Source organism: Tasmannia lanceolata, unplaced genomic scaffold (assembly GCF_043159265.1).
Source record: "Tasmannia lanceolata isolate RefF3 unplaced genomic scaffold, GAP_Taslan_0.1 ptg000023l, whole genome shotgun sequence".
Taxonomy (NCBI): domain Eukaryota; kingdom Viridiplantae; phylum Streptophyta; class Magnoliopsida; order Canellales; family Winteraceae; genus Tasmannia; species Tasmannia lanceolata.
The window spans coordinates 6,294,741-6,320,158 of NW_027518700.1; the positions used below are offsets into that span (position 1 = coordinate 6,294,741).

The 25,418-nt window shown below is 39.6% G+C and overlaps 1 protein-coding gene across 1 annotated transcript; it reads right to left on the reverse strand.

The window, feature by feature from the left end:
• Positions 1 to 665: 665 nt before the first annotated feature.
• Positions 666 to 19,577, reverse strand: LOC143856131 (DNAse I-like superfamily protein). Its single transcript, XM_077366216.1, has 7 exons — positions 19,258 to 19,577; positions 18,790 to 18,831; positions 10,432 to 10,514; positions 10,211 to 10,313; positions 9,892 to 10,105; positions 1,895 to 1,989; positions 666 to 1,141 (listed from the first exon to the last, which is right to left on the reverse strand). Exons 1-7 carry the CDS (start codon positions 19,397 to 19,399, stop codon positions 900 to 902), a joined length of 921 nt encoding a protein of 306 aa, XP_077222331.1. The 5' UTR covers positions 19,400 to 19,577; the 3' UTR covers positions 666 to 899.
• Between the last annotated feature and the right edge of the window lie 5,841 nt (positions 19,578 to 25,418).

Sequence of the window (25,418 nt, forward strand, 5' to 3'; positions counted from 1 at the left end):
TCATATAGACATTGTACAAGCTGGCCCAGAAAGTGTCTACTAGGAAGGAGCCTAGATTTTTCAGTATTTCTCTTTGTTTAAACCATCCAGTTGATGTAACCAAGTGATTTTTGGAATATGGCACCTTCATAATCAGAGTGATTAAGAGCACTTTCTTTGGGATGAATGCACCAGTAAGGTGCCCACTATGAAATTGTGGATCCTACCCTTGATTGATCTGAACCGACCACTTGATATTTTTTTGTCGACAAAAAACTACACATTATTGGATGTTAGGATTACATCATTGGTGTGATTTTTAGGCATAAGAGATGCAAAGCAAGGCTTGAGAAAAACTGTTTGGATTAATCAAAGGTAAGACCTATATTGCAGAATGTATGGCCCATGAGCCAAGATCACACTGATCAAACAATCCCAATCATCTAATTAATGGATGTCTACCTATTGAATGTGAACCATTGCCCATTTTTGTTTCAACCCATTTGTCCACCATTTACAAGCCACCATTTAGACAGCCACCTTTTCAACCCATTTGGCAATCATTCTCTACGGGGCTTCTCTCATTTTTGCCTTGCAGAGAATGAGAAAAAACTATAAATCAAAGAGCCCCATCAACTGGGAGGGCAGCCAAATGAATGTTCATGTTGCCACATTTACAGCAGAGATGGAAAATAAACTTTAATAAACAACCCCATCAACTATGTGTTCTTCTGTTGATAGAGTAGTCCAAGTGGAGGAATACAATTTATTTCCTTTGCAAACCTTGAAGCTGAAGGGATATAGATTATAGTACCAAACAAATGTACATGAAACTAATAGTTGCATCCCCAACATGAAACAAATCTCCTATAATGTGCTTGGGCCAAAAAGAAAACAAACAGACCTTGCCATAGCCAATTTCAAACAGATGCTTCAAGTAACCTCACTGTACGAGGGAGCATAAACTCGGCAAATATCGGATAATGAGACGAGGGGTAAAGCCCATCGATATTATCATTTATCACTTCGCAGGATACGGGGATCAAAGAACGTCCTCTGAAAAGAATCCAGTCAACATGTAAATCCTGAGTTTGGCGATCCCAGCAAAGGCATAGAGCTCTAAATATCAATTTCATGAATTCAAGAGCTCCCTGGTTGTCTCCTGCACTCCCAAACAACTTCAGTCAGCAATATGTTTCAATGATTTGGTCGACACTTTGAAATTAATATTGACACGCGTGCCATGTCATGTCAAGACGTTTTTGTACCGTGTCAAGCGTGACATTCTGTTTTATCATTGAAATTTTGTTTGCCTCATCTTTTATTATTAACTCTTATTTTATTATAAACTCTTCTTTTAGCTCTTCTTTAAGTAATATCTGTTGTTATCTCCCCTCTCATAAACCAAAAACCCTAAACAAAGTCGTATTCTAATATTATATTCATTGTATTTCTCACTGTATATTGGAGAATGAAGAGAACTATCTCCCCTGTCCGCTCTCCCGTCTCCCCTCTCCTAAACCTAAACCCCAAAACAAATATGTATTCTAGTATTATATTCATAGTATTTCTCACTTTGTATTGGAGAACGAAGAGAACTATATTAGATTGATGAATGTGTTGTTATTTATCTCAAGTTTGTTTTAGATTACGCTTGTTTAATTCTAAGATTTATCAGTTTGTTAAATGAATGTCATGCTTATATTGTTGCAAATTATGATATTAATCAATAATTTTATATGTATGTACGTATATGAATGTGTCCACATTTCTAGATTTGTAGCGTTTGTCATGTCAGACACCCCGTATATGTGTCAACACTCGACACACGAATCCCTGTCCACAATCATAGGTATGTTTGCTTTGATGATGGATATCTATTATGTGGTAAGAGAAAGGGAAACATAATATCTACCTTTAAATCCATGATATGTGCGTATCAGAGAGACGTTTTTCCTCACCCTAGCACTTGGCCATGCATCACGCATATCGCCTACAACACCATGCTCTCTGTGGTCAAATCATGGGCACAGCCAGCAGCCATCAAGTCAGTACCTGCCTAAAATAATATATACATCTATGGGAGCAAATTTCTTCCACACTTCCTAACACCTAACAAGAAAGGGGGGGAAAAACCACCTTTACCTGAGAAGAGTTTGGTGTCTCTTATAAAGAAAATTTCCATGGTGCAAGCATGTGAAGAAGGAATGATCTTTAGAAAAGTAAAGAATAAATGATAACTGATCTGATTATCTTCAGCTCCTCTCTAATTACTAAACATAAAAGTTAGATGCAATACTGCTTTTCTTTTTGGAGTTCTGATGCATAGCCTGCTTACAGAGCTCCTTTGAGAACCACAAACAAAATTGATAAGAGTACCCACGATAGTTGTTTCTGACAACTTTTTATACTCTTCTGGGTTCTAAGAGATAGTTGTTTCTGACAACTTTTTATACTCTTCTGGGTTCTAAGAAATAACCGCATCTTTCAATAATTATAGATTTGGATCAGGCAAACGAAAACACTTAATGCTTACATTACTTAAGGGGATAATAATACCAATCCGATTCACACAAGATTAGAGAGGTTCACATAGATTCATCATTGCATTAGTGCCAAGGTGTCTTTTTTCTTTTTTTTTAACTGTAGCACCAAGGTGTCTCATGGCAACTTTTCCCTAGATAAACACTTAGTTCTTACATTAATATTCACAATCAAAGATTTAGAGACATGATGGGGTAAATTTAACAATATACAGAGCGGTATTGTAAGGATATTATTGCTTCCTAGAATCACAAAAAGAATTAATGCAGATACTAAAACTAAAAAAATTAAGGGGAGAATGAAGGCAGATAGTAAAAACCAGCTTTTGTTAACCATAAAATCCTGATAGCAATAACAGATATGAAAACGGGAAGAGAGAGATTAAATATATTTACTTATTAATTTATTGTTATATAATTATAAGGTAGACTTATTCAACTAAATTTATTTATTAGTATATTACTCTATTAGTACTTGTAAAAGGATATTTGTATTTCTTACCTTTAAATTTAAAAATATTTTTTAAATAAGGCAAGAGAGAGAGAGAGAGAGAGAGAGAGAGAGACTATTATTTTACTTGTGATGGAGTAATTGCTAAAGAAAATATTTTGTTCCTTTTGCCTAGCTAAAAGATTGAATAATCGGTTTCCTGCAATGTCTTATCAAGAGAACATATGCTACCTACACGAGTTTGCACACCAAACCTGTGTATTTTGTTCCTTTTGCCTTGCTAAGGCCTTGTTCGTTTCAGATTATGACAACCGATTGTAAGCCCACAATCTATTATTGGACTCAAAATTACATTTAACTTTGAGTCCAATAATAGGTTTATGGCTGACACTCAGTTGTCAAAATCTGAAACGAACAGGGCCTAAAAGATCAAATAATTGATTTCTTGCAAAGGTTTCATCAAGAGAACGTGTGCTACATAACCAAGTTTGCACATCAAGCTTCTGATGCTTAGGGCCTCCCTTCTCAGGTTGAAAGGGAGCATTGCAACTAACTTCTATGTTCTTGTATTATTTTCATTATTTTCGTGTATCGAAGCTGGAGAATCAGTGGAGCATTTATTTATCCATTGCAAAGTCGCTCGAGAGGTATGGGGAAGGGTTCTGGCGAGATTCGGCATCGAGTGGGTATTCCCTTCCCAAGTGAAGGATCTATTTGAGGGGTGGGCGTTTAATCCATGGAGGTCAAAAGGTAAAGTATTGTGGTCGATTTCATTAATGGCTACGCTGTGGGTTTTGTGGTCGGAAAGAAACAATAGGATTTTCGCTGGGCGTTCAAACTCTCCCTATTACATGTATATCAAGGTAGTAGGCAGTAGCCTTATCGATTTCATGGGCAAGGGCACTGCCCATGTTCAAATTTGTTTCAGCTTTCGACCTGTGGGCGGGATGGAAAGTGGTATGCAACAGTCAAGTACCCACTCCTACAATCTCTCAGCAATGGGTCAATCCTCCAGTAGGTTTTTCTAAGCTGAATTTTGACGGATCAAGCTTGGGTAACCCTGGTCCAGCTGGGATCGGGGGTGTCTTAAGAAATTCAGAGGGGGATGTTGTGCAGGCTTTTTCCGGGCCTTTAGGTGTCGCAGATTCTACCGAAGCTGAAGTCAGAGCCGCTTATCAAGGATTCCTGATGTTAGGAAGCGAGAGGGTAGCGAACACTATCGTGGAAGGAGACTCTGTAAATGTCATTAGGTGGCTTAAGGGTTCGGTGAATCCTCCTTGGAGATTTCTTCGTTTATTCGATGAAATTAAGGATATATCGGTCGGATGCTCGGTAGATTTCCTTTATGTTAGGCGATCAGCCAATGAAATCGCTGATAGTTTGGCTAAAGCGGGTGTGGTCAAGCAGTCTCTGGAGCTTTTCGACTTTCTCCTCCCTTAATTTTTTTTGTATTTTTTCCTTTCTTTCTGTGTGTAATTCTGGCCTAGTGGGGGGTGTGGGAGGCCTTTTTTCGGTCTATCTCTTTTTAATATATTCAGTTACCATTCAAAAAAAAAAAACATTGGGGTTGTACCTCATTTCATATCTGCTATTCCTATCAGGATTGTATGGCATATGCGGTCCGGTTTTTAAAATATTGATATATAATGTTTGCAAGGCCATAAAGCCCAATCATTAAACTCAACAAACAACTCTTTCATTAGCTTTTAGTTTCTTATTCATTTCTTCTAGATTGAAACACTTAATCATCAAGCTGGAATTGCAGATATGTTTTTTTTTTTTTTTTTGAATGGTGAAAGGATATCATTAAATAAAAACGAGACCGGCAGTCCCAAAAATACAACAAACAAAAAGAAAAGAACCAGAAACTGAGGAATAAAGAACAATGCTTTACAGATATCCTTGTAAAGCACGAAAAGAAAAGAAAATGACACTAATCCTCGAGCTGGAAAAAGATACCCATAATTCCCTTTGTCGCTAAAAAGGAGCAAACTATGCAACTTTTCTCATAACCTTCTTTACCAGAACCTAGGAAAGCAATAAGTTCTTAGGGCTTGCTTCTAGAAGTAATTAGTGTTTTCAGTTTCTATATGCAATCACCCCGATCCATATGGTTGGAGAGGCAGTTTCCAGTTGTTAGTTGTTTTTTTTTTGAGACGGTAAAATGATAATATATTAAAAGGCGAACCGAGCTGGTTCAAAACAAATTACAGAAAGAGAGAGAAAGAAAATACAAAATCAAGGAGGGAGATAATCAAACCGCTCCATGCTAGACCTAAAAACACCCCCCTTGCTAGGGAGTCAGCCTCTAAATTAGCTGATCTCCTCACATGCCTAAACGATATGGACGAGTCAAGAACTAAATCATCAAGTTCCTCAAAGAAAGATAAAAAACGCCACGGAGGAGAAGCCGCACCCAGAAGCCAGAGAATAACATTAGAGGAGTCCCCTTCCACTATCACCTTATCTAACACAGAATGATCCAAAAACTTGATCCCACAATGAACTGCTCTCACTTCCGCTTCATTAGAGTCCGCCACTCCAATGGGACCCGAGAAAACCCAGAGAACATCCCCCTTGGAATCTCTGCATAAACCCCCAATCCCTGCATCACCAGGATTGCCAAGAGATGAACCATCGAAATTCAGCTTTACCATTCCCTCTGGAGAAGGGAGCCAGGGTTGATTAATTTTGACTTTGCTAATCCCCTCCTTGCAAATAGTCTGCCAGCCTTCCCAAAGATCATACGCTGAGACGAAATGAAACCGAGGAAGGCTTCTAGCCCAAGAAATAACCGCTGAAATGGTCTTGATAAATATCCAGTAAGACGATTTTGCCACACCGTCAAATACTCGGGAGTTTCTTTCCTTCCAAATGAACCACCATGAAGCCACCATACACATCTTCCACAGCGACTTACCCTTTCTTTTCCGGGGGCACCATTCCCAACTTTTAATAAAATCTGATATGGTATTAGGGAGAGCCCAAGATACCCCAAAGCGAGATAGGATAAAACCCCATAAATCTCTAGCAAACTTATAGTGAATGAATAGATGATCAATGGATTCGTCATCCGATAAACATAAAGGGCAATGGTTGACCAAAATCATCCCTCTCTTCCTCAAAAAATCAATTGTCTGGATACGACCACAACATACTGCCCACGCAAAAAAAGAAACCCTCGGCGGGCAAGAAAACTTCCAGATCGAAGCAGTAGGAGACTCAACTTCGCTACACACCAAATGTTGATAGAAAGATTTAACAGAGAAAAATCCGGATGAGCACCAAAACCATACACGGGAATCAACCCCCCTCCTCTTAATATAACACCCTTCAATCAAGGACATCAACTCAAGGACTGAATTCAGCTCTCTATAAAAAAAGTTTCTTCTGAACTTCGGCTTCCAAACCACTACCGAGTTCACCCTCTCGAAGCAATCCGCCACCCATCCCACCTTTTGAGAAGACACCAGAAACAGATCAGGAAATAATGCCCTAAGAGGAACAGCCGAGCACCACGGATCTGACCAGAAACGGATTCTATCCCCAACATAAACCTTAAAGCGAATATCTTTGGAAAATAAAACCTCAACCTCCAAAATATCCCGGCAAACAGTTAGACCCTTGAACATAAAATTATCCGCAGTACACCAATTCCCCTCCCTCAACCCATATTTGCTCCCTATTACTTTTACCCAAAAGGCAGAGGGCTCTGACCCAAACCGCCACAGCCACTTTCCCAACAAAGCCGTGCTAAAGCCTTTGATTTTCCTTATTCCTAAACCTCCATTTTTCAAAGGGAGACACACAGAACTCGATTTAACCAAGGGAATTCCACCAGAGGAATGAGAGCCACCCCACAAAAACCTCCTTTGAATCTGTTCAATTCTAATCACTACACTCACAGGGCATTTGAACAAGGAAAGAAAATAAATCGGAATGTTTGATAAAACTGCTTTGATGAGAACCAACCGCCCTCCTTTAGATACCAAATTACGTTTCCAGGAGTCTAGACGCCTCTCAACTCTATGAATGATTGGATTCCAAAATAGTTTATTCGGTCTTCCCACCCCCAAAGGAAGGCCAAGATAAGAAGCAGGCAGAGAATTCAATGAACACCCCAGAATTCAATGAACACCCCAGAATCCAATTGTTAGTTGTTAGTGATGGTTATCTTTGCTTCTAAAACAAAAGGAGAGAACCGTTATGATTCTTGGCCTTAACCTTGCAACAGGGTTCAACAATTCCATATGAAACAATAAAAAGTATAACATTATATCGATAAATCAAAATAACAAGTTCAGTCACACCAAAAAGAAAAAGAAAATTAACATGTCTCTACATTATTTGTCTTTGTTAAAATGCCCAATCAGCGTTATCAAGCACACTGAATAGTTCAAGCAAAACTTCTTATGGGACGACTCGAAATCCAAAAAAAGGTTTTATCCGGTGGACTCGAAAGAGGTTTGCAAACCTAAATACTCCAGGTGAGGCAATTAGAAGCTTAAAGATGATGAACAGGGCCCTTCTCGGAAAATGGGTGTGGTGATTTGGGAAAGATCACAATCATCTCTGTGATAGAGGAGAAAAACAGCGAAGACTCTGGGGGATGGATCTCATTGGATGTGTGCATGTACTGGAAAGACAGCATTTCAAGATTACTCCTCTCCCAAAGAGGGATCTGTTTCAGAGTGGGTAAAGGCAATAAGATTAGATTTTGGCATGACTTGTGGTGTGGAGAAGTGCCTCTCAAAGTTAAGGTTCCAGGTCTTTTTCATCTTTTTCGGGTGTTATCAGATCCAGGGTGATTGGACATAGATGTGCTCCAAAAGGCGGGATTGCGGCATCAATTGGAGAGTTCATCTCCGCGGGAATTTTTTTGATAGAGATTGATAGGATGGATAGATTCATGGAAATTCTAGACTCGATCTACATCAAGAGGAATGGAGAGGACATGAGGGTCTGGATTTCAGGGGGTGATTTTTTGGTTTGATCCTTCTACCAATACCTGAAGCCAACTTTGACTGCCTCACTAGCATGCAGAGCGTGGAGATCCCATGCTCCCCCCTAGTGTGTGATTTTGCTTGGAGTAGGTGCCTCAACAAAATTGTTATGGTGGACCAACTGAGAAGTCAGAGGATGACCATCGTCGATCATTGTGCTCTCTGCTTAGTGGCAAGAAAATTAGTAGATTATTTGTTTATCCATTGCAGGTATGTATGCCTGGGCGATTTGGTCCAATATGTTCTAGTTGTTCGACATCGTTGGACTCTTCCTGCCAACATCAAGGATTTTTTTGGGAATTAGTCCTTTGGCCTTTGGCCTAGAAAGGACAGCATACTTTGGAGCCTAATCCTGCTGGCGCTGCTATAGTGCTTGTGGAAGGAAAAGAAAAATCGCGCATTTAAAGGAGTTTCCAAAGGAATCCGGAGTTGTCAAATTCCCATTTTTTTCTATGCTAGTGCAGTGGGCTAGTGCCTTTACCGGAACTCAGGGGAATTGCAGAATATTCTATGAGAAGATTGTGGGATGATGTTCGATTAAGAAGAATATCTCAGAGCAGGGTGACCCCATATGGACACCACCACCTCCAGGCTTCCTAATCCTGGGTCGGTAGGTGTCGGAGGCTCCTTCGCGAGCATACAGGATTACGAGATGGGCCTACTCAGGACCATTGGGGCAAACTAACGCAACCATGGCGGAGGTTCAAGCCCTTCTAGAATGCATTCACTTGTTGGAGGCAAGTGAGTTGGACCATGGCATGGTGGAAGGAGACGCTAAGAACATCATTAATTGGTTGAATAATAGAATGGATTACCCCTGGAGATGTGCAAATTACAGAGAAAAAGTCCTCAACAGAGTTGAGGGTCATGCAATCAAATTTCAGTATCATGATCCGCTGATATTGAAGTCGGTCAGTTGGCCTGGTTGAGATGTAATAGACCTGCTTTGAAATCGTTCGACTTCCGTCCCCTTGATCAATATTGTAAAAAAAATTGCATTTTATTTCTTACTACTTGTGCTTGCCTCTCTGTATTGACCACCATGGTCCCCAGCCATTGGCCTGCTTTATTTTAATGAATTTACAGTTACCATTTAAAGAAAAAATAATCTTCAACTGTACATGCATGTGATATTATGACCCAACAAGCATCCAACTACATTTTTTCGTGGTTGAGGCAAACAGTCTATATTAGGTGTTTATATAAGGACCTTTCTTCTTCCATGTCTTCCACTATTACCTTTTAGCCTCGTTGGAACTCCTACATTATTTTGCAAAAATAGAAGGAAAGTTCACATTTATTAGTTCCCAAATTGCATTATCTTAAAGCATTTTCTGACATTCTCCTTGAATTTCCAATATCTAATAGAATGGAAATAGTCAAAATACATCTTATCTATAAAAATTCTACTGACATAAATATAAAAGAATGTTTCATTTGCTTTGACTTTAAAATTCTCATAAAATCCTTAGGAATTTACTTGCGATTCTGCTGCTGATGTTAAAGAATGCATGTGCCTATAAGTAGCTGTTTGACCAATGGTTATGGATAAAAAAGGCTAATGATATCGGCACTACCTTGTTTTTATAATTGCACTAACTGATCTTGTCGTTTATTATTTAAACAGCTGTCAAAGCTTATAATAGTACCCAAAAAGCTGTCAGAAGCGATTTAGAAAAGAAAAGATAAAGCTGAGTTTGTGCAGTTATTAAAACATAGTAGTGCAAATATCAGTAGCCTAAAAAAATCATAGACAATCCACTGTAGCAATGGAAAGTATTAATAAACAAGCCATGTTTGAAGATAAGAGAATGCAATAATACCAGCTTGTTTACCATCATCAAACTAGGGTAGACTGACTAGTATTCCAATATCAAAATATGAATACAGGGGAGTAAATTTTTGTAACCAATACCTTGATCTCCCAAGCAGAAATCTTCCTGTTGTTGATTCTTTTTGTGTATTGAATCCTCCACAATATACCACGGGTAGGTTCGGAGGCAACGATGCTATGTGCTGCCATGTGAGCAGAGCACTCCGCCTACGTGCACGAGGACTAAATTCATCCATGTTTGTGTTAACAATCTGGAATGTGAAGCCCGGCGGCTCAACTCCCTTGAGTTGAAATGTGTGGAAATCATGTCAAAGAATCAAACTACAAATATTGTCACATATAATAAAGAAAGGATATCAAGAAAGAGATAATATATTTAGGTTCAATAGAACAAAGGATATCGCCCATGTTGCAATACATGGAACTTCGGATCCCCATGATGTGCTTCCAGGAACTGATGGTGACTCTGACAACCAAAAGGTTCCACCTTCTAGAAGTTCCACCTTCAATAAATTGTTATGTAAATATCATGAACAAAAGATTATGTCGAAAACAAAAATCCCTCGATTAAAGAACTCCTCCATCTGTCATAGAATTAGAAAAAGAAGGGTCCACCAATACCTTCTCCTTATCGTAGAAGATTGTGCAATGTTCATCTGAAGTGTCCTGGGATCCTTTCCTTGAAATCCCAAATTGATCATAACCTAAAGGAAACAAGAGAACAAATTCTATAGTTAGTTGATTTTTTTAGTTTTTAAGGCGAATATTGCCTTACATGCTGAAAAATTAACCAATAATAAACTTCATGGTTCTTGCCCGCCGGTTGAAAGATAATAGTACAGAAGAACAGCATATAAAAGAAATCTGTGATGACTCTCTTCAGATTCGATCTCGGTCTCTGACTCCTCACTGGTTTCGGTGCCGAAATCTGGTGGGTTTTCCCGAAGGAGTGGCCTGCACATTCTCTAGGTTTGGGTGTGGGAGGATAGTATTATTATAATAAGAAGGATGATCGAGGGCAGGGTGATCGATTTTGTGTCCGGCGCTGGTGTAGCGACAGGCTCTAATCGGATTCCCTTAGGAGAGGATTGTTCCGAAACTTCTTGGGTTGATGTGAAGAATAAGTGGTCCAATAGACTGGCTAGGATATCCCGTCTCCGGTCGGTGGGTGGTTTGGGAGATTGGAGGTGCTGTAGATGTGGGTTTAGGAATTTTAAAAAAAGGAAGTCTTGTTGGGAGTGCAATAAAATTTGGTCCAACCTGGATTACAATTTTCCTCCTTTTCGGAGTCGGGTTGCTATGGCAGATGGCCGGAAGCTGGGGAGATCTAAGGGGGCGACAGCTAAGATCCCTTTAATACCCAGAAAGCAAACATTTGAACCCTAGATTTCTGAGGGTGTGAGCTTCTCTCTGGAAGTAGTTCCATTACAGTCTATCAGCAATGCTGCATTGGGAATATGGGGTAGGGTTTCTCCAAGATGGTTAGGGGACTTAAAAGGTATGGAACGGTGGTTGAGAAGTAGGAAGGGAATCAATTCTGAAGTTATTGTTTACAGACTTGCAGAACTGGAGATACTGATCTGTGTTCAGATGGGGATGGATAGAACTAAACTAATGAATGTCTGGTCTAATGCAATAAATTCACCATTTATGGAGCTTTCATTATGGGATCAGAAGTTCTGTCCCGAGGGTCATCTCATCTGGTGGAGCATAGAAGGAGTCCCGCCTCAGGCGTGGTGTGAGGAAAATTTCCGACGGATTGGTGAGAAAATCGGCAAGGTGGTGGAAATGGATCAATCTTGTCAATCTGGGCAGGGTTATTCCACTGCTCGGTTAAAAATTTCTGTTGAAGGAAGTATTGGTAAGGAGTTGTCCATCCCAGTTTCACTGGATGGAGCCGTCCGCTGGGTTCGAGTTTGGAAGGAGGAGGCAACTGAGAGGTTGGATCTTACTAAGATTAGATTTCAGGTCGAAGGTGAAGGTGAGGAGGAGGATTCCGTGCGGGATTTTTCAGCGGATGCATCATTGGGGGCGGAGGAGGAGGAGGAGCCTGTGATCGGAGAAGTGGTTTTTGGTTCTGAACCAGTCCCGGTGGACGAGGAGGCACATGATAGTGAACTGGGCTATCATGCGCTGCATGCGGTGCACGGTAGTGCAGAGACACTTGGCGGAATTTTTGAAAATCAAAATAGTCTATCCCCTGTAGGCTACAGGTGGCGAAGCATTTGTGGAGGGTCTACTGTTTGTTCAGACGGGGTGGGCCCTCCCTGTCACGTGAACAGCTTCTCTGATATAATTGCAGCTCTCTCTCCCAGGCATTCGAAAAAGACGGATTCGACTTCTCAGCGAGATCCGGCTCTTGATGTCTATGTCAGGAAGGACTGGGATGAAGATTGGTTGCCACCTGTAGCAGAACATGGTCAATGGTCGGAGGCCCTTACTTGCGATGAAAGGATTGGTGGGTCCATTCGTAATGGGCCTGGAGTTTTAAGCAACGAATGGTCGGATTCCTTCTATCCTATCTGTTACTTACGTATGGAGAAAGTTCGTTCAGACGATATCAATTGCTGTAGGGATCGAAGGGAGACTGAAGGAGGGAATGATTCATGTCTTTCGCTCTCTATGGAAGACAGGCCTCTGCGAGAGGAGCTTCTATCGGAAATTAGAAGATCGGAAGTTGCTGCTCCTAGAATTCCTCCAGCTGAAGATGTTTCGCATATTAACTTCGATTCAGATCTCGAGGAAGATAGCATATTGGAGGTAGCATCGTGGCCTTTCGAGAGAAGATCCCAGGGGGATAGAGGAGCGTATGGGGCCGTATTTCAAAAAGTAGGTGAGAACTTTTCACAGGAGGGAGCGAGCATGTGTGCAGGTTGCCGATCCTTGAGCTTAGAGATTGAGGGATGTGTGGGTTTTTGGGATCTCCAGAATAAAGGGAAACCCGATGTGGTCATCCGATTGGATAGTCTTGGCAATTTGGCGCTGGAGAAATTCCGGAGGTTTTCCTTTACTTCCGTGGCCTATGATTCGATCTGCCGATTGCCTTGTATTAAGGGTGGGTCAAAGTTGCAGAGTGTCGACAAAGGAATTAAGAAAAAATCTAAATTCTTTATTAGTCCGCTGCAGTTAGGGAGGGGTCAAGACTTAATAGACCCCCTCTGGAGCTAGCTATCGATCCTCCAAGTGCTCCGGTAGGAGGCACCGATCTTGAGGCCATTGATGTTTTTGTTGGTCATGTGCTGGGGTCAGCAAGGAGCTGGGTGTGGTTTATGCCGGGTCTGCGGAAGATTATATTTCTGAAATTCAATCTGCCGAGCAGAGAGATTCTGTGATTAAGGAATCTTTGCGTAAGGGTACCGGAGAACTTTCAAGTAGGAAAGATAGAGAATTACAGAAGTTAAGGATCGACTTAAATTTTGCGAGAGAAGCGGCATTGACGGGAGACTCGGTGGTCAAGTCGAGAAGAACTCCTAGTGGTAGGAGGGGAAAGCGCGCAGAACTATTCAGTGGGTGATGAAAATCCTTTCATGGAATGTTAATGGCCTGAATCATCAGGAGAAGCGACTTCACGTGAAGGCGTTGGTTCGAAAGATAAAACCAGATCTAATTTGCATACAAGAAACTAAAATGGAGGTTGTAAATAGAAGTGTCGTGCTGGGATTAGGAGTACCAGAGGGCTGGGATTTTTCTTTTGTGGGCTCTTCTGGCGCCTCGGGTGGGATTCTAGTAACGTGGAATGAAAATGTCTGGCGACTCCAGGATGTATGGAGGGGCAGGTTCTCTCTGTCGGTGGTTTTAAAGAAGGAGGACAATTCACTGTGGTTGTTTTCAGGGGTTTATGGTCCGGTGCGTAGAGAAGAAAAAAGTCAATTTTGGGGGGAATTGGAAAAGGTCAGGGAGTTTTGGTCCATTCCTTGGTGTATTGGGGGGGACTTCAATGAGGTGAAAGAAGTGGGTGAAAGATTGGGTTTTAAGAGGTCTACCATCAATATAAAAGCTTTTGTTGAGTTCATTGCAAAATTTGAGCTTATTGGCATATCTATGTTGGGAGCCTCTTTTACGTGGTCCAGGGGTCCCCGAAAAAGTAGGCTGGATCGATTCCTTGTCAGTGCTGAGTGGCTGGCTTTGGTCCCTGAGAGTTTCTCTCGAGCATTGGTGCATTCGGTCTCGGATCATTGCCCTCTTCTTCTCGACCCTCGTCTAGAGTCTTGGGGTTATCCTCCCTTCAGGTTTGAAATGGCTTGGCTTAAATTCCCAAACATGGAGGATCTGTTGGGGAATTGGTGGTCCTCGTGTCATGTGGAGGGTCCTGCAGATGTGGTGATTGGAAAAAAACTTAGATTTGTTAAGCAAAATCTGAAAGCTTGGTCTAAGAATCAAAATCATCTGAACCAAGCTAGGAAGTTTTGGTTGGAAAACCGTCTCAAAGAACTGTCAGCTCTGGAGGACTGTGGACTCAGTTCAGAGGTCGAATGGGAAGAGTTGGGAAAAGTCAAGGAGGAACACAAAGGGCTGCTGCTGCGGGAAGAAATTTCTTGGAGACAAAAATCTAGGGTGAAATGGCTGAAGGAAGGCGACAAAAATTCGGCTTACTTCCATGCGATGTTAGTCAAGGCAGTTTTGGCTAACATTCCGGTATATTATCTATCCCTATTTACCTGTCCGGTGAGTGTCATTTTGAAAATTGAAAGGATTCAAAGAAGATTCCTGTGGGGTGGGTCAAATTCGAAAGGCGGAATTCCTTTAGTAAAATGGGAAAAGGTTTGTGTTCCTCTAACAAACGGAGGGCTGGGGATAAGGAGGTTGAAAACTTTCAACCGTGCTCTGTTGGGAAAATGGTTATGGCGTTTTGGTGTGGAACAATCCTCGCTATGGGTCAAAGTTATAAGGAGCAAGTATGGGTTCTTACAAGGTAAGTGGTGTTCGGATGATAAGTATGGTAAAAAAGGAGGATCAATTTGGCGTAATATTTTGAGACTTAAGCAAAATTTTGAGGCGGGCATTCGGTTTAGAGTTTACATAGGAGATCGTATCAAATTTTGGTTGGACCCTTGGTGCGCCGCTGAAACTTTGGCGGAGCTTTTTCCGGGGCTGTTTTCAGTGGCCTTGGTCAAAGAAGTGTCGGTTTCTGATTGCTTCCAGAGAATTCACAATCAGGTGGTTTGGACTCCTTGCTTCCGACGGAACTTTTTTGACCGAGAATTACCGGAAATCTCTCAACTGCTAACTCTTATTGAGGGGTGTTATATAAAAAGGAATGGGGTGGACAAACGGATCTGGAGTTGGACTGCTTCTGGAATGTTTTCAGTGAAATCTTTTTATCATCATCTTCTCCCTGCGTCTGGGTCCCCTAGCTGTGCTGGTATTTGGAAGTTTCTGGGCCCCCCATCGGTCTCATTTTTCAGTTGGGCAGTGTGCAATGGGAGGATTCAGACCATTGATTTTCTTAGAAAACGGGGCATGTGCCTGGTGGATCATTGTTCGCTCTGTATGGAGAATGGGGAATCGATTGATCACCTTTTTATTCACTGTAAGTTTTTAAGGGCGATTTGGGCCCTCATTCTGGTCAGATTTGGTATCTGTTGGGTTTTCCCCAAGTCGCTTGCAGATTTACTATTGAGTTGGGATTTTGTGCCATGGAGGAAAAAAGGTAAGGTGCTCTGGAGGTTATGTTTGATAGCATTGTGGTGGGTTATTTGGAAGGAACGAAACTCGAGAGTATTCGAAGGGGTGGCAAAGTCAGCTTATTGGTTATATACTAAAATTATAGCGTTAGTCATTTTTTGGGTCCAAAGTATCCCTTTGTTTAAGTTTGTCTCAGCCTTCGAGCTTTGGGAGGGGTGGCACATTGTGTGCTGTGAAGGTCTGCACAGAGAGAAGATAAGCCTAAAGTGGGAAGCCCCTCCTGATGGTCATATTAAATTGAATTTTGATGGGTCCTGTCTTGGGAATCCGGGTTCAGCTGGGGTCGGAGGGCTTTGTAGGGACTCCCGAGGGGTAGTGTCGTGGGCTTTCGCAGGACCAATTGGAATATCTGATTCATCTGAAGCGGAAGTAAGGGCAGCATATCAAGGGATTAAGCGTCTCAGTTTGGATTCTTATGATCGAACAATTGTGGAAGGAGACTCTTCAAATGTCATCGGATGGTTATCGGGGCAAGTGGCTCCTCCGTGGCGATTTTTAAACTACTTTGAGGAAATTAATGATCTTATTGAGCAATCTTCCATCGTCTGTAAGCATATTCGTCGCGTAGCAAATGGGGAAGCGGACTCCCTCGCTCGATCTGGAGTTTTTAAGGAAGGGTTGGAGTGGTTCGATTTCCTTCCTCCGTGAGAAGTGGGCGATTTGTTTGATGTATTTTTGCTGTTCTGTTTTATTATTTCTTGTATCTCTGTTTATCTCGTGTGGTCCATCTCGGCCCCTTTTAATATATTATCTTTTCAAAAAAAAAAAAAAAAATCTGTGATCAAGAGAAGATATAAAAATCAATTTCCCTGGAGGAAAAAAAATCACACCATGCAGCAATACAATCAAGACATGGAACAAACAACAAAGAATTAGACTGAAAGCTATAACCTGGTTCTAATAGAAGCCTCAAGTTTAACCATTTGATGAATTTGATTCCATGAAGATGAAAACCACAACAATTTTTAAATAATGTAAAATGACCTAGTAACCTACGCAGGATAAAATATGTATAGTCGGTAACCCGTGCATCGTGTCATTTAGGCTAATTACGAAAATAGTTAAAGTGGCTTAGAATAAGGATAGTCATTCCAAGTGTCAATTTCTATCTTGCATTGCCCTGTGTTTCAGAAATGTGGACGATATGGTTGTGTATGACCTTTTTGGCATGTGAGAAGCTAAATTAATAATAATTTTTTTATACACATTTATAGGCACGCTAGAGGAAAAGTTGACAAGTCTGCATCATGTTTTTGTTATTTCTCTTTATCCATTTTCACTATTCCAAGTTGATTTTTTTATTACTTTCCGTTTTGTAACATGGCTTTCGAGCACGCGCTGGGAATTTAAAAATATATCGTAAGTTTTCTGGTTTGGGTTTCCTTTCCCATAAAGTTTCAAGATTGAGCTACATGGTTTCATAATTTGTATTTACCCCAAATTTTAGGATAAGGAAAATTAAAGGTAAAAGTAGAGGTAGGCAAATTCACAATTGTTGTTCATGTAAAGATTAATGCAACCGGAAACCAAAGATTCCAACATAAGAAATTAAGAATGAAGTTACTGGGAGAATGATGAAAAGCTCATAAATTATCACTACCTAGCTCGAGTTGTGCTTGACTGGCACCCAGACAAATGATTAAGTACCCCAAATTCATATGAAAGATGGCAGAATATTACAAGGGCACTGATTTACAAAAAATTTTAAGAATGTTAAAATGTTTCCTTTTTTCCTGGTTAGAATTAATTTGAGAAAGAATCGCGTGTTTTTCTCAACCTAAATTTTCCCTATGAAAAAGGGCATGGAATTACAGGAGCACTGCTTAATCATTTCTTTTTTTCTTTTTTAATTAGAATTATTTTAAAGTGAGTTTAGAACAAGTTAGTATAGCATGCTAGCAGCTAAACCATAAAAAATCCAATATTCCCAGAATTTGGGAGAACCATATAGATACAAGATGATAGACTGAACCATATAGATACAAGATGATAGACTATCGTTCCACACTAGGTCCCAAGCTCACAATTCTCACCTGCTGGTAGGTGATAAATGCACAATACAAAGTACAAACCAATGTTTTGAAAATCAGAAGCAAATCAGAAATTGTAATAGGGGTCAAATCGTATCGAAACATAAATCGTAAGATTCATTCAGATGTGTATCAGAGAATAATAAAATAGCTCATTATTCATTTTTCATCTAAATCCATTAATTCAAAATAGAAACTACCATGATTAGTTATTCTATATCATAATACGAATTGTTTGCTAACAAACTTGTCACATACTAATCATCTATTTCAATCCAAAACCATGCATATTGGATAGTAATCTTAAAAATAATAAAAGAATTAAGAGCATATCAAGTCTCAAAGTCTCAAATATCAACCAACAAATATCAAATATGAAAAAATTGATAAGTCGTCGATGTTGTCCTCATTATAGTTTTCTCTCTCCTCGATGTAAGTAATGCCCTCAAGCACGTACACTGTAAATCATTTGAATTGTACGATTTACGATCGAATTGTAAGATCCAATAAAAAATCGCAAGATTCAATCATAGGATTCAAATCGAAATCCATAAGATTTGATTTGAATAGTAAATCGTAAGATTTTCAAAACAATGGTACAACTACAAGCAACTTGATTTCCTCGTTAAAAAAAATTCCAATTGAAAAAAAATAGTCATTTCACGTTAATTAAGACCTATTTTGAATGTGCACAATTATCATTCACATATGAATATTTTCGCATCCAACAATGAAAGAGCATGTGAAGGAAGCATAATCTCACTAACAAAATGGATATAGCAGGTAGGCAGAATCACTATCAAACAAGCAATACAGCCAGAAGCTGTAAGATCTCAAGCAAACAGATAATAAACTAGTGTTTAAACACACGGATGCGGATCAAAATGCTGCCAAAGCAAATCCTAGTCGACTTGGCGTGACACGGTCGAGTACTTGGTTGACGCGGCTGAGTATTTAGTTGATGCAGTCATAACGCGCAGGAGAGTGAAAGGAGTTTTGATTGACTTTGTAGGGCAAAATGCAAACTCAGACAAGAACATGGCCAAGGTAAATGGGAGTCGACTGGGGGGGGGGGGGGGGGGGGGGGGTCCACAATGAGGCAGGAGTGAGTTTTGAAACTATGTTATAAACAAAATCTCTTCTAAATGTTGAGCTAGCTAGTTAATCCAAAAGAAGCCAACCCAATCAGTTCAAATTTACAGAGAAGATCAAGGATAAATTTATCAAATTCATTAATCCAGATACTAGATCATTAAATAATTACCCGGCAAAGCCTGTTGAAGGAACTCCAATTGCAACTTTACCCCTAAAACAAGAAAAACCATCACCAAAACAAAACCAAGATCAACCATTCTATGAAAACTCAATGGACCCCAAAAGCACCCACCAGTCAAAAAATCAACACAAAGAGACCCAGATCTACCATTTAAAGAATATTGAATTACTGAACCCAAAGTATTAAAAACTAAAGCAAACCCTTTAATCCAAATATCAATTAAAGCAAAACCCACATCACCCATTTCAAGAAAATCCTCACCGAAACCCACTACTCAAAAATCAACCCAAGTAGACCCAGATCACCAATCTTCCAAAAAAAAAAATCGTGTAAAACATCAGTTAAAGCAAAACCCAAGTCAAAATTGCTAAAACCCCATCTCCCAAACATAAACTAAAGAAGAGTCAGATCAAAAAGTTAAAGAGAAAAAGGAAAATGAATTAATACTATAAATACCTTGTTGGGTACAGAGAATGATTGGGGAATAGCTGGTGATAACACTTAGACACAAATCTCTCCTTTTCTCCCATGAATTTGGACTATCTTTTGACTGATCTTCGTGGAGATTAAGGGTCATGAGACTTAAAGAAACGCTCATTTTCACAATAATCTCTGTATATTTACATGATCATATCTCTAACAAAAACATACAAAGACCCTTTTTTTTTCTTCTTCTTATATTCTAATGAGCTGGAAAGCTGGATTTTGGGGAGTTTGAAAGTTGAAGGAAACGAGTAAAGTCTTTTCCCCAGCTGGTAAGAAACCAAGAAGAAATGAGTCAGAAACCCGAATCCCGTTGCTCTAAATTAGTAAATTGGAACGTGAATCTGGCCTCATAAATTCACCCCCTTCTATTACAATATTCACCCTCTATTTTTCAAAATGTACTGCACCATAGGATGATCCAAACCGTCCATTTGATGGACCACAATGTAAATAGGTTGTGCCCCAAAAATCATTTCCATAGGATGATCCTAGCCCTCCGATCCAAATAGAAAGTCCATATAATCAAACCTCTATAGATCGGACGGCTAGGATCATCCTATGGAAATGATTTTTGGGGCACAACCTATTTACATTGTGACCCATGAAATAGACGGTTTGGATGGTGTGGATCATCCTATAGTGTAGGATGTACTGTGTACAGTCCATTTTGAAAAAAACAGGGGGTGAATATTGTAATAGAAGGGGTGAATTTATCAGCGAAAGCAGCCTTCTTTGGTAGCCATAGGAACTACCAACTTTGGTAGTCCTACTCTAAAACTATGGTGGGCCATGGTCTTAAAATTTAATTAATCGAGTGATCTTAACCGTCAGATCAATGGGTTGATCCTAGAGCAAATTAAGGGACGATACTGGCAATTGGAATTTTTGATCAACTCAAATCTCCACTATCCACGTGGCATAATGTGATCAAAAGTTGTACGGTTGAAGAGGGCTAATGTGAATGGGTCCCATTGTAGAGTTGCATCAATAAGATGATCCTGAACACCCAGTAGACTACAAACAGAACCCTGAAAAAATCAAGGGCAGTGAGAGAGAAAGACACATGGGGAGTCGATTTAAGATATTAGGGAGTCGATTTATCAGTCCCCAGAAAAAAAATTATATCCATCTATTTCTGTGTGAGGATTTCAGTAGGCAGTTTCGCAGAAAGCCATTTCACAACTCACTTTTGCAGGAGAGAACAGCCACGTCGGCTCACTTTTTTGAAGAATTTGTCTCATTCATTTAATTCATCTTGGTGGTTGTTCTCTCCTGCAAAAGTGAGCTGCAAATTGTTCTCCGTGAAATTGCCTAGCAAATCCCTTCAATATAACATGGGAAATCTTTATTATAAGATTTATTAAAATCTTATAATAAATCTAAAGTTTTATTTAACTATTAAATACTTTATCTATCAACATCTATATTCTATACAAGAAAACGTGGGTGACCCCATTTTTATTTAAAACCTTATAAAAATAAAGTTTTAATTATATTACATACCTTATGGATATAAATAATCTATTATATATATATATATATATATAGAGAACATTTCCTACACACTTGTGTAGGTAAGTTACCTACACACTACCTTAAAATACAGTAGGGGCCTACATTGTTTGGGTGATCCAAACCATTCATTTGAATGATCCTCACATAGATAGGGTGTCCACAAAAAATCAGATCCATAGGATCATCCTAACCATTCAAACTATGGAGGCAAAAAATGGACTAATTTGTGAAGGTTTATACACGTCCATTTTACCTCCACAAATCGTAGGGTTGGGATGATCCTATGGATCTGATTTTTTGTGGACACCCTATCTATGTGAGGACCATTCAAATGAATTGTTTGGATCACCCAAACAATGTGGGCCCCCACTGTATTTTAAGGTAGTGTGTAGGTAACTTACCTACACAAGTGTGTAGGAAATGTTCTCTCATATATATATATATATATATAATGACAAAACATGGGTGGCCCCAAGGTTATTTAAAACCCTATAGATGAAAAGCGTCTTTCAACTATTAAATACATTAGGGAAAATTACCAATGGGGGACAAACATTAGGCAGAATTATCAACTGGACCCAGGCTTTTCAGAAATTACCAATGGGGGACAAAATCTGTCTTTTCAATAAAAGCTGGACGAAAATACCCTTTGGCATATAAAACATGTTTTGACTTTGGAAGGGGGTTTTCAAGTCTCTACGATTGGGGTTATTAGGTATCAAAATGGGGTTACCAATTTCAGAATGGGGTTTTCAAGTCTCTACGATTGGGTTATTGGTAACCCCATTTTGATACTTGATAACCCCAATCCTAGAGATTTGAAAACCCCATTCCAAAAATCCAATACCCTCGGCCAATTTTCAAGGACTTGATAAGCCCATTCAGAAATTGGTAACCCCATTTTTTATACTAGATAACCCCATTCCTAAAAACTTGAAAATCCTCTTCCAAAACTCCAGAACTCTCGGTCAATTTTCAGGGACTTGATAAGCCCATTCTGAAATTGGTAACCCCATTTTGATACCTAATAACCCCAATCGTAGAGACTTGAAAACCCCCTTCCAAAGTCAAAACGTATTTTATATGCCAAAGGGTATTTTCGTCCAGCTTTTACTGAAAAGACAGATTTTGTCCCCCATTGGTAATTTCTGAAAAGCCTGGGTCCAGTTGATAATTCTCCCTAATGTTTGTCCCCCATTGGTAATTGGTCCAATACATTATATAAGTGTAAATCTCTTTGTAGTTATAAAAGTTTAACCATTAAATAATGTATATTTTTATCTCATAAAAATTTAGTTATAAAAGGATTTACCTTTTGGAATCAGCATTTATTTCGATCCTGTCAAATTTCGACCTTTGGTTCAAAACAAGGTTTAAAATTTCGGTTTCGGAACCGGTTTCGGACCTTGAAATTTCAAAATTTCGGACCTTGAAATTTAAAACCATGGTTCAAAAATATGAACCGAATCAAGAGGGCAGGAATAGCACCAGGGTGAAAATAAAGGGGTGGAAATGTTGTAATCTGTTTCCTACCCCAAGAGGTGGTAATTTAATTCCGCCTTGGTCGGAATGGAATTTTTATTTTTTTAAAAAAAATTTATTTAAATTTTTCATTCTGATTCCTGATTCTGGCAATTCTAACATAGCCTGGATGTGTATAACTAGAATACGAATGGAAATAGAAAAAGAAACCTAATAAAGGGAAAAGTTGGGCTGTCATGCACACCGTAGGTAATTTAAAACCTTATAGATGTAAAGTGGTCTATATATTAAATAGTTTATGCAGCAAAAAAGAGGTCCATGCATGGTGCGTGCCCTTTTCTTGTTTGATTTAAAGGACATGAGATCTGCACCCCCCATATGTTGATAATGACACTCTCCACTCTATTTGCACGCCACTTTTCAATAAGCTCGATTTTCGGTACCACTCACAGAAAATTTCAGAATTTTCATGTTAATAAAAAAAATAGACAAATCATACAGAAGAGAGTGAGATACACGTAACAAGTCATTTTCCAACTTACCTACCAAAGAAAGATAAGAAAGTCATTTTCCAAGCTCTCACTTTCTTATATTTGTCTTCTTGAAGGATTTATGTACAGCTTTCCCCAACCATAGAATTTGATTCTTGAAAACAGGGAAAATTTTCCAGGGCCTAGTATGCTTACAATTTTCTTTGAAACAAGGAAAATTTTCCATGGAAAAAAGTTTCCCAAATGCTGGAAAATTCATTTTCCATGGAAAAATATTTCCCAAATGCTGGAAAATTCAAAAATTTCTTGGAATGTTTTTCCCATACATCCAAACAGGAGGAGCAATACAAGAAACTACCAAGCACATGGATACGTCCATTTCCAAATATAAACATGGATCATTGTCACCAGAAAGATCATTCGATCATCAATCCTAATCTTTCCAGCATTTCTGTAGTCAAAACAACAGACACATTACTGCCAAACTGTTATGATCAATAACATTTTTTAGAATGATCACTTCTTACCAAACTTTGTCACTTTCCTCTTGATCATATCTTATGGTTACCCAACTGGATTTGATGGAAAATCCAAAGCATATTGGTTCACTTCTTATTCCTTACAGAGGATACTGCAGTCCCATCAGAGAATTTCGGCCCAAGCTAAGATCAGTTTTTAGAAGCCATTCCACCAAAGTGGAAACCCCAGATCCTGTCACGGATCGTTTCTCTTTGTTCCATACAGGGCCACCTATGTCTATATGTAGCCACTGAACCTTCTCATCAACAAACTGCAAAAGTACAGAGTTCAGTTTTCACTTTCAAATTGCTAACAAGTTCAAGCCTAAGTTTGAGTTGGAGAAATATTTGTTTGGGACACTGAAACTAAGGGCCACAAAACAACACTACTACTCTTATTGGCAAATTGCTAGTACAATTAAGTTGTGGTCTTTTAACTATTATTTTGATGGGTAGGAACTGAAGTGAGGATGGAGGAGAATGTACCACAGGTACTTGGGGAAGTGTGTAGCTGTTGTGGTTCAAGTCTTCATTCACATTCAAAGAAGAGAAAGAATGAAAAGAAGACACAAGTTCAAACCTGTTTCAAGAACAGAGCAGCAGTGATAGCTTCCAGTGTTAACCATATCAGCTACTACTGATTTCATCGACACCCAATAGCTTTCCTCTAATGGCATCCTCCAGAAATTATAGCCAGTGATCTCCGAAGCTGCACAGATCTCTTTCGCTAGGTCGTCACTTGATGTGAAAACTCCTGTGTGAACAAAGGGTTTGTTACAATCATGGTTTTTAATTTCAGTTATGGTTTCAGTAGCCATGGAAATGGAAACATTTTGGTTTTGTTGGAAAATATGTTGAGGGTACTGTTGATGATAGAAAACAGAAACTTGTTGCTTCAAGGCGTGATATCACTTTCCTTAAGACAAGATTCGCCCCCACTAGTAGTGTGCAAAGGGGATCGGCAAATTGCCTCCAAGATACAATGAAACCTAGTAGGGAAGCCCTACTAATATTTGATGACGCGTAGCACTAGCGGAATCAAACCCGAAATGCCCTTCCGAAATTTCAAGCCTTAGAGAAATCTCTAGATTCTGTTTCTGCAGAAAAACAGTAAACAAAAGAAAAACAGTATGTAGAAATACTTGGGGATTTTTGTAGGAGTGTAGAAGAGAGTGTAAAGTCTGTCAGAATTGCCAATTCGTTTTCTATATTGAAATGACTGAATTCTGCACATTTTGTAGACCACCTGGTGTCTTTTCAGTGTGAAAAACACCTCTACAGGGCACCTTTCCATTCCAGAATGTTTGAAATCTGACCGTTAGATCGCACCCATTGATATTGAACGGTCATGATCGATCCTAAATGTGACTGTTGGTTTGAGTAAAACCTCTCTCCAACTCAGCCATCGTTAGATCAACCATCTATGGTGTGGATCGCACCCCCTTGGCACATGACCGTTGGGGGAAGGGACACAACCCATTTGATCACACTCTTTGACCGTTGGAGTTATGGGCCCGTTGGGCCGACCATTAGGCCCGAACCGAAGCCCAACCCAACCACCCAACCCATTCGGCTTGATGGGCCTACGAACCATTTGACCCATCCATCCGACCGGTCCACCTTCATCTTGATCCAACGGTGCAGATCAAATCTGAAAAAATTAAAGGCTCCAAGTGCAAAGTGCTCCTAAAAAAGCGCCAATAAAGCGCCACTATGCACCCTATAGCCCATTGCCCACGCCGCGCGCGCGTGCGAATGGTGCGTTGCACCGTCCCGCGGGTCCAACCATGGGTTCAACCCAATGTGCAATCAAACAAGTAATAGAAAAGTGTAGTGCTTTATAAGCCCTTCTCTTTCTTTTCTCTCATCCGGTACGGGACTATCTTTTCAACTACACTTCTACATCCTTTTGTAAAAGCAAATCTTTCCAAGAAAATATTTTCTTTTTCCCAAACGCTTTTGATAAAATATTTTCCAAAACACTAAAACATGCAAAACACATTATTTTGAAAATCCAAAATCACTAACAGGTTTTAGTTGGAAATTTCGGTGGCAATCCTATAAAATCACATAGATGTATGGAAACATATGTAAATGATAGAATTTAAAGAGGAAACTTCAAAAA

What these genes read in the sequence shown, in the direction of transcription:
- LOC143856131 (XM_077366216.1), bottom strand. Translation starts at nt 19,399, where the DNA reads ATGAGCGTTTCTTTAAGTCTCATGACCCTTAATCTCCACGAAGATCAG. An exon ending in CATTCTCTGTACCCAACAAG is followed by an intron (nt 18,832 to 19,257) that starts GTATTTATAGTA and finishes TTCTTGTTTTAG; the next exon opens with GGGTAAAGTTGCAATTGGAG. An exon ending in CCTTCAACAGGCTTTGCCGG is followed by an intron (nt 10,515 to 18,789) that starts GTAATTATTTAA and finishes TGTTTCCTTTAG; the next exon opens with GTTATGATCAATTTGGGATT.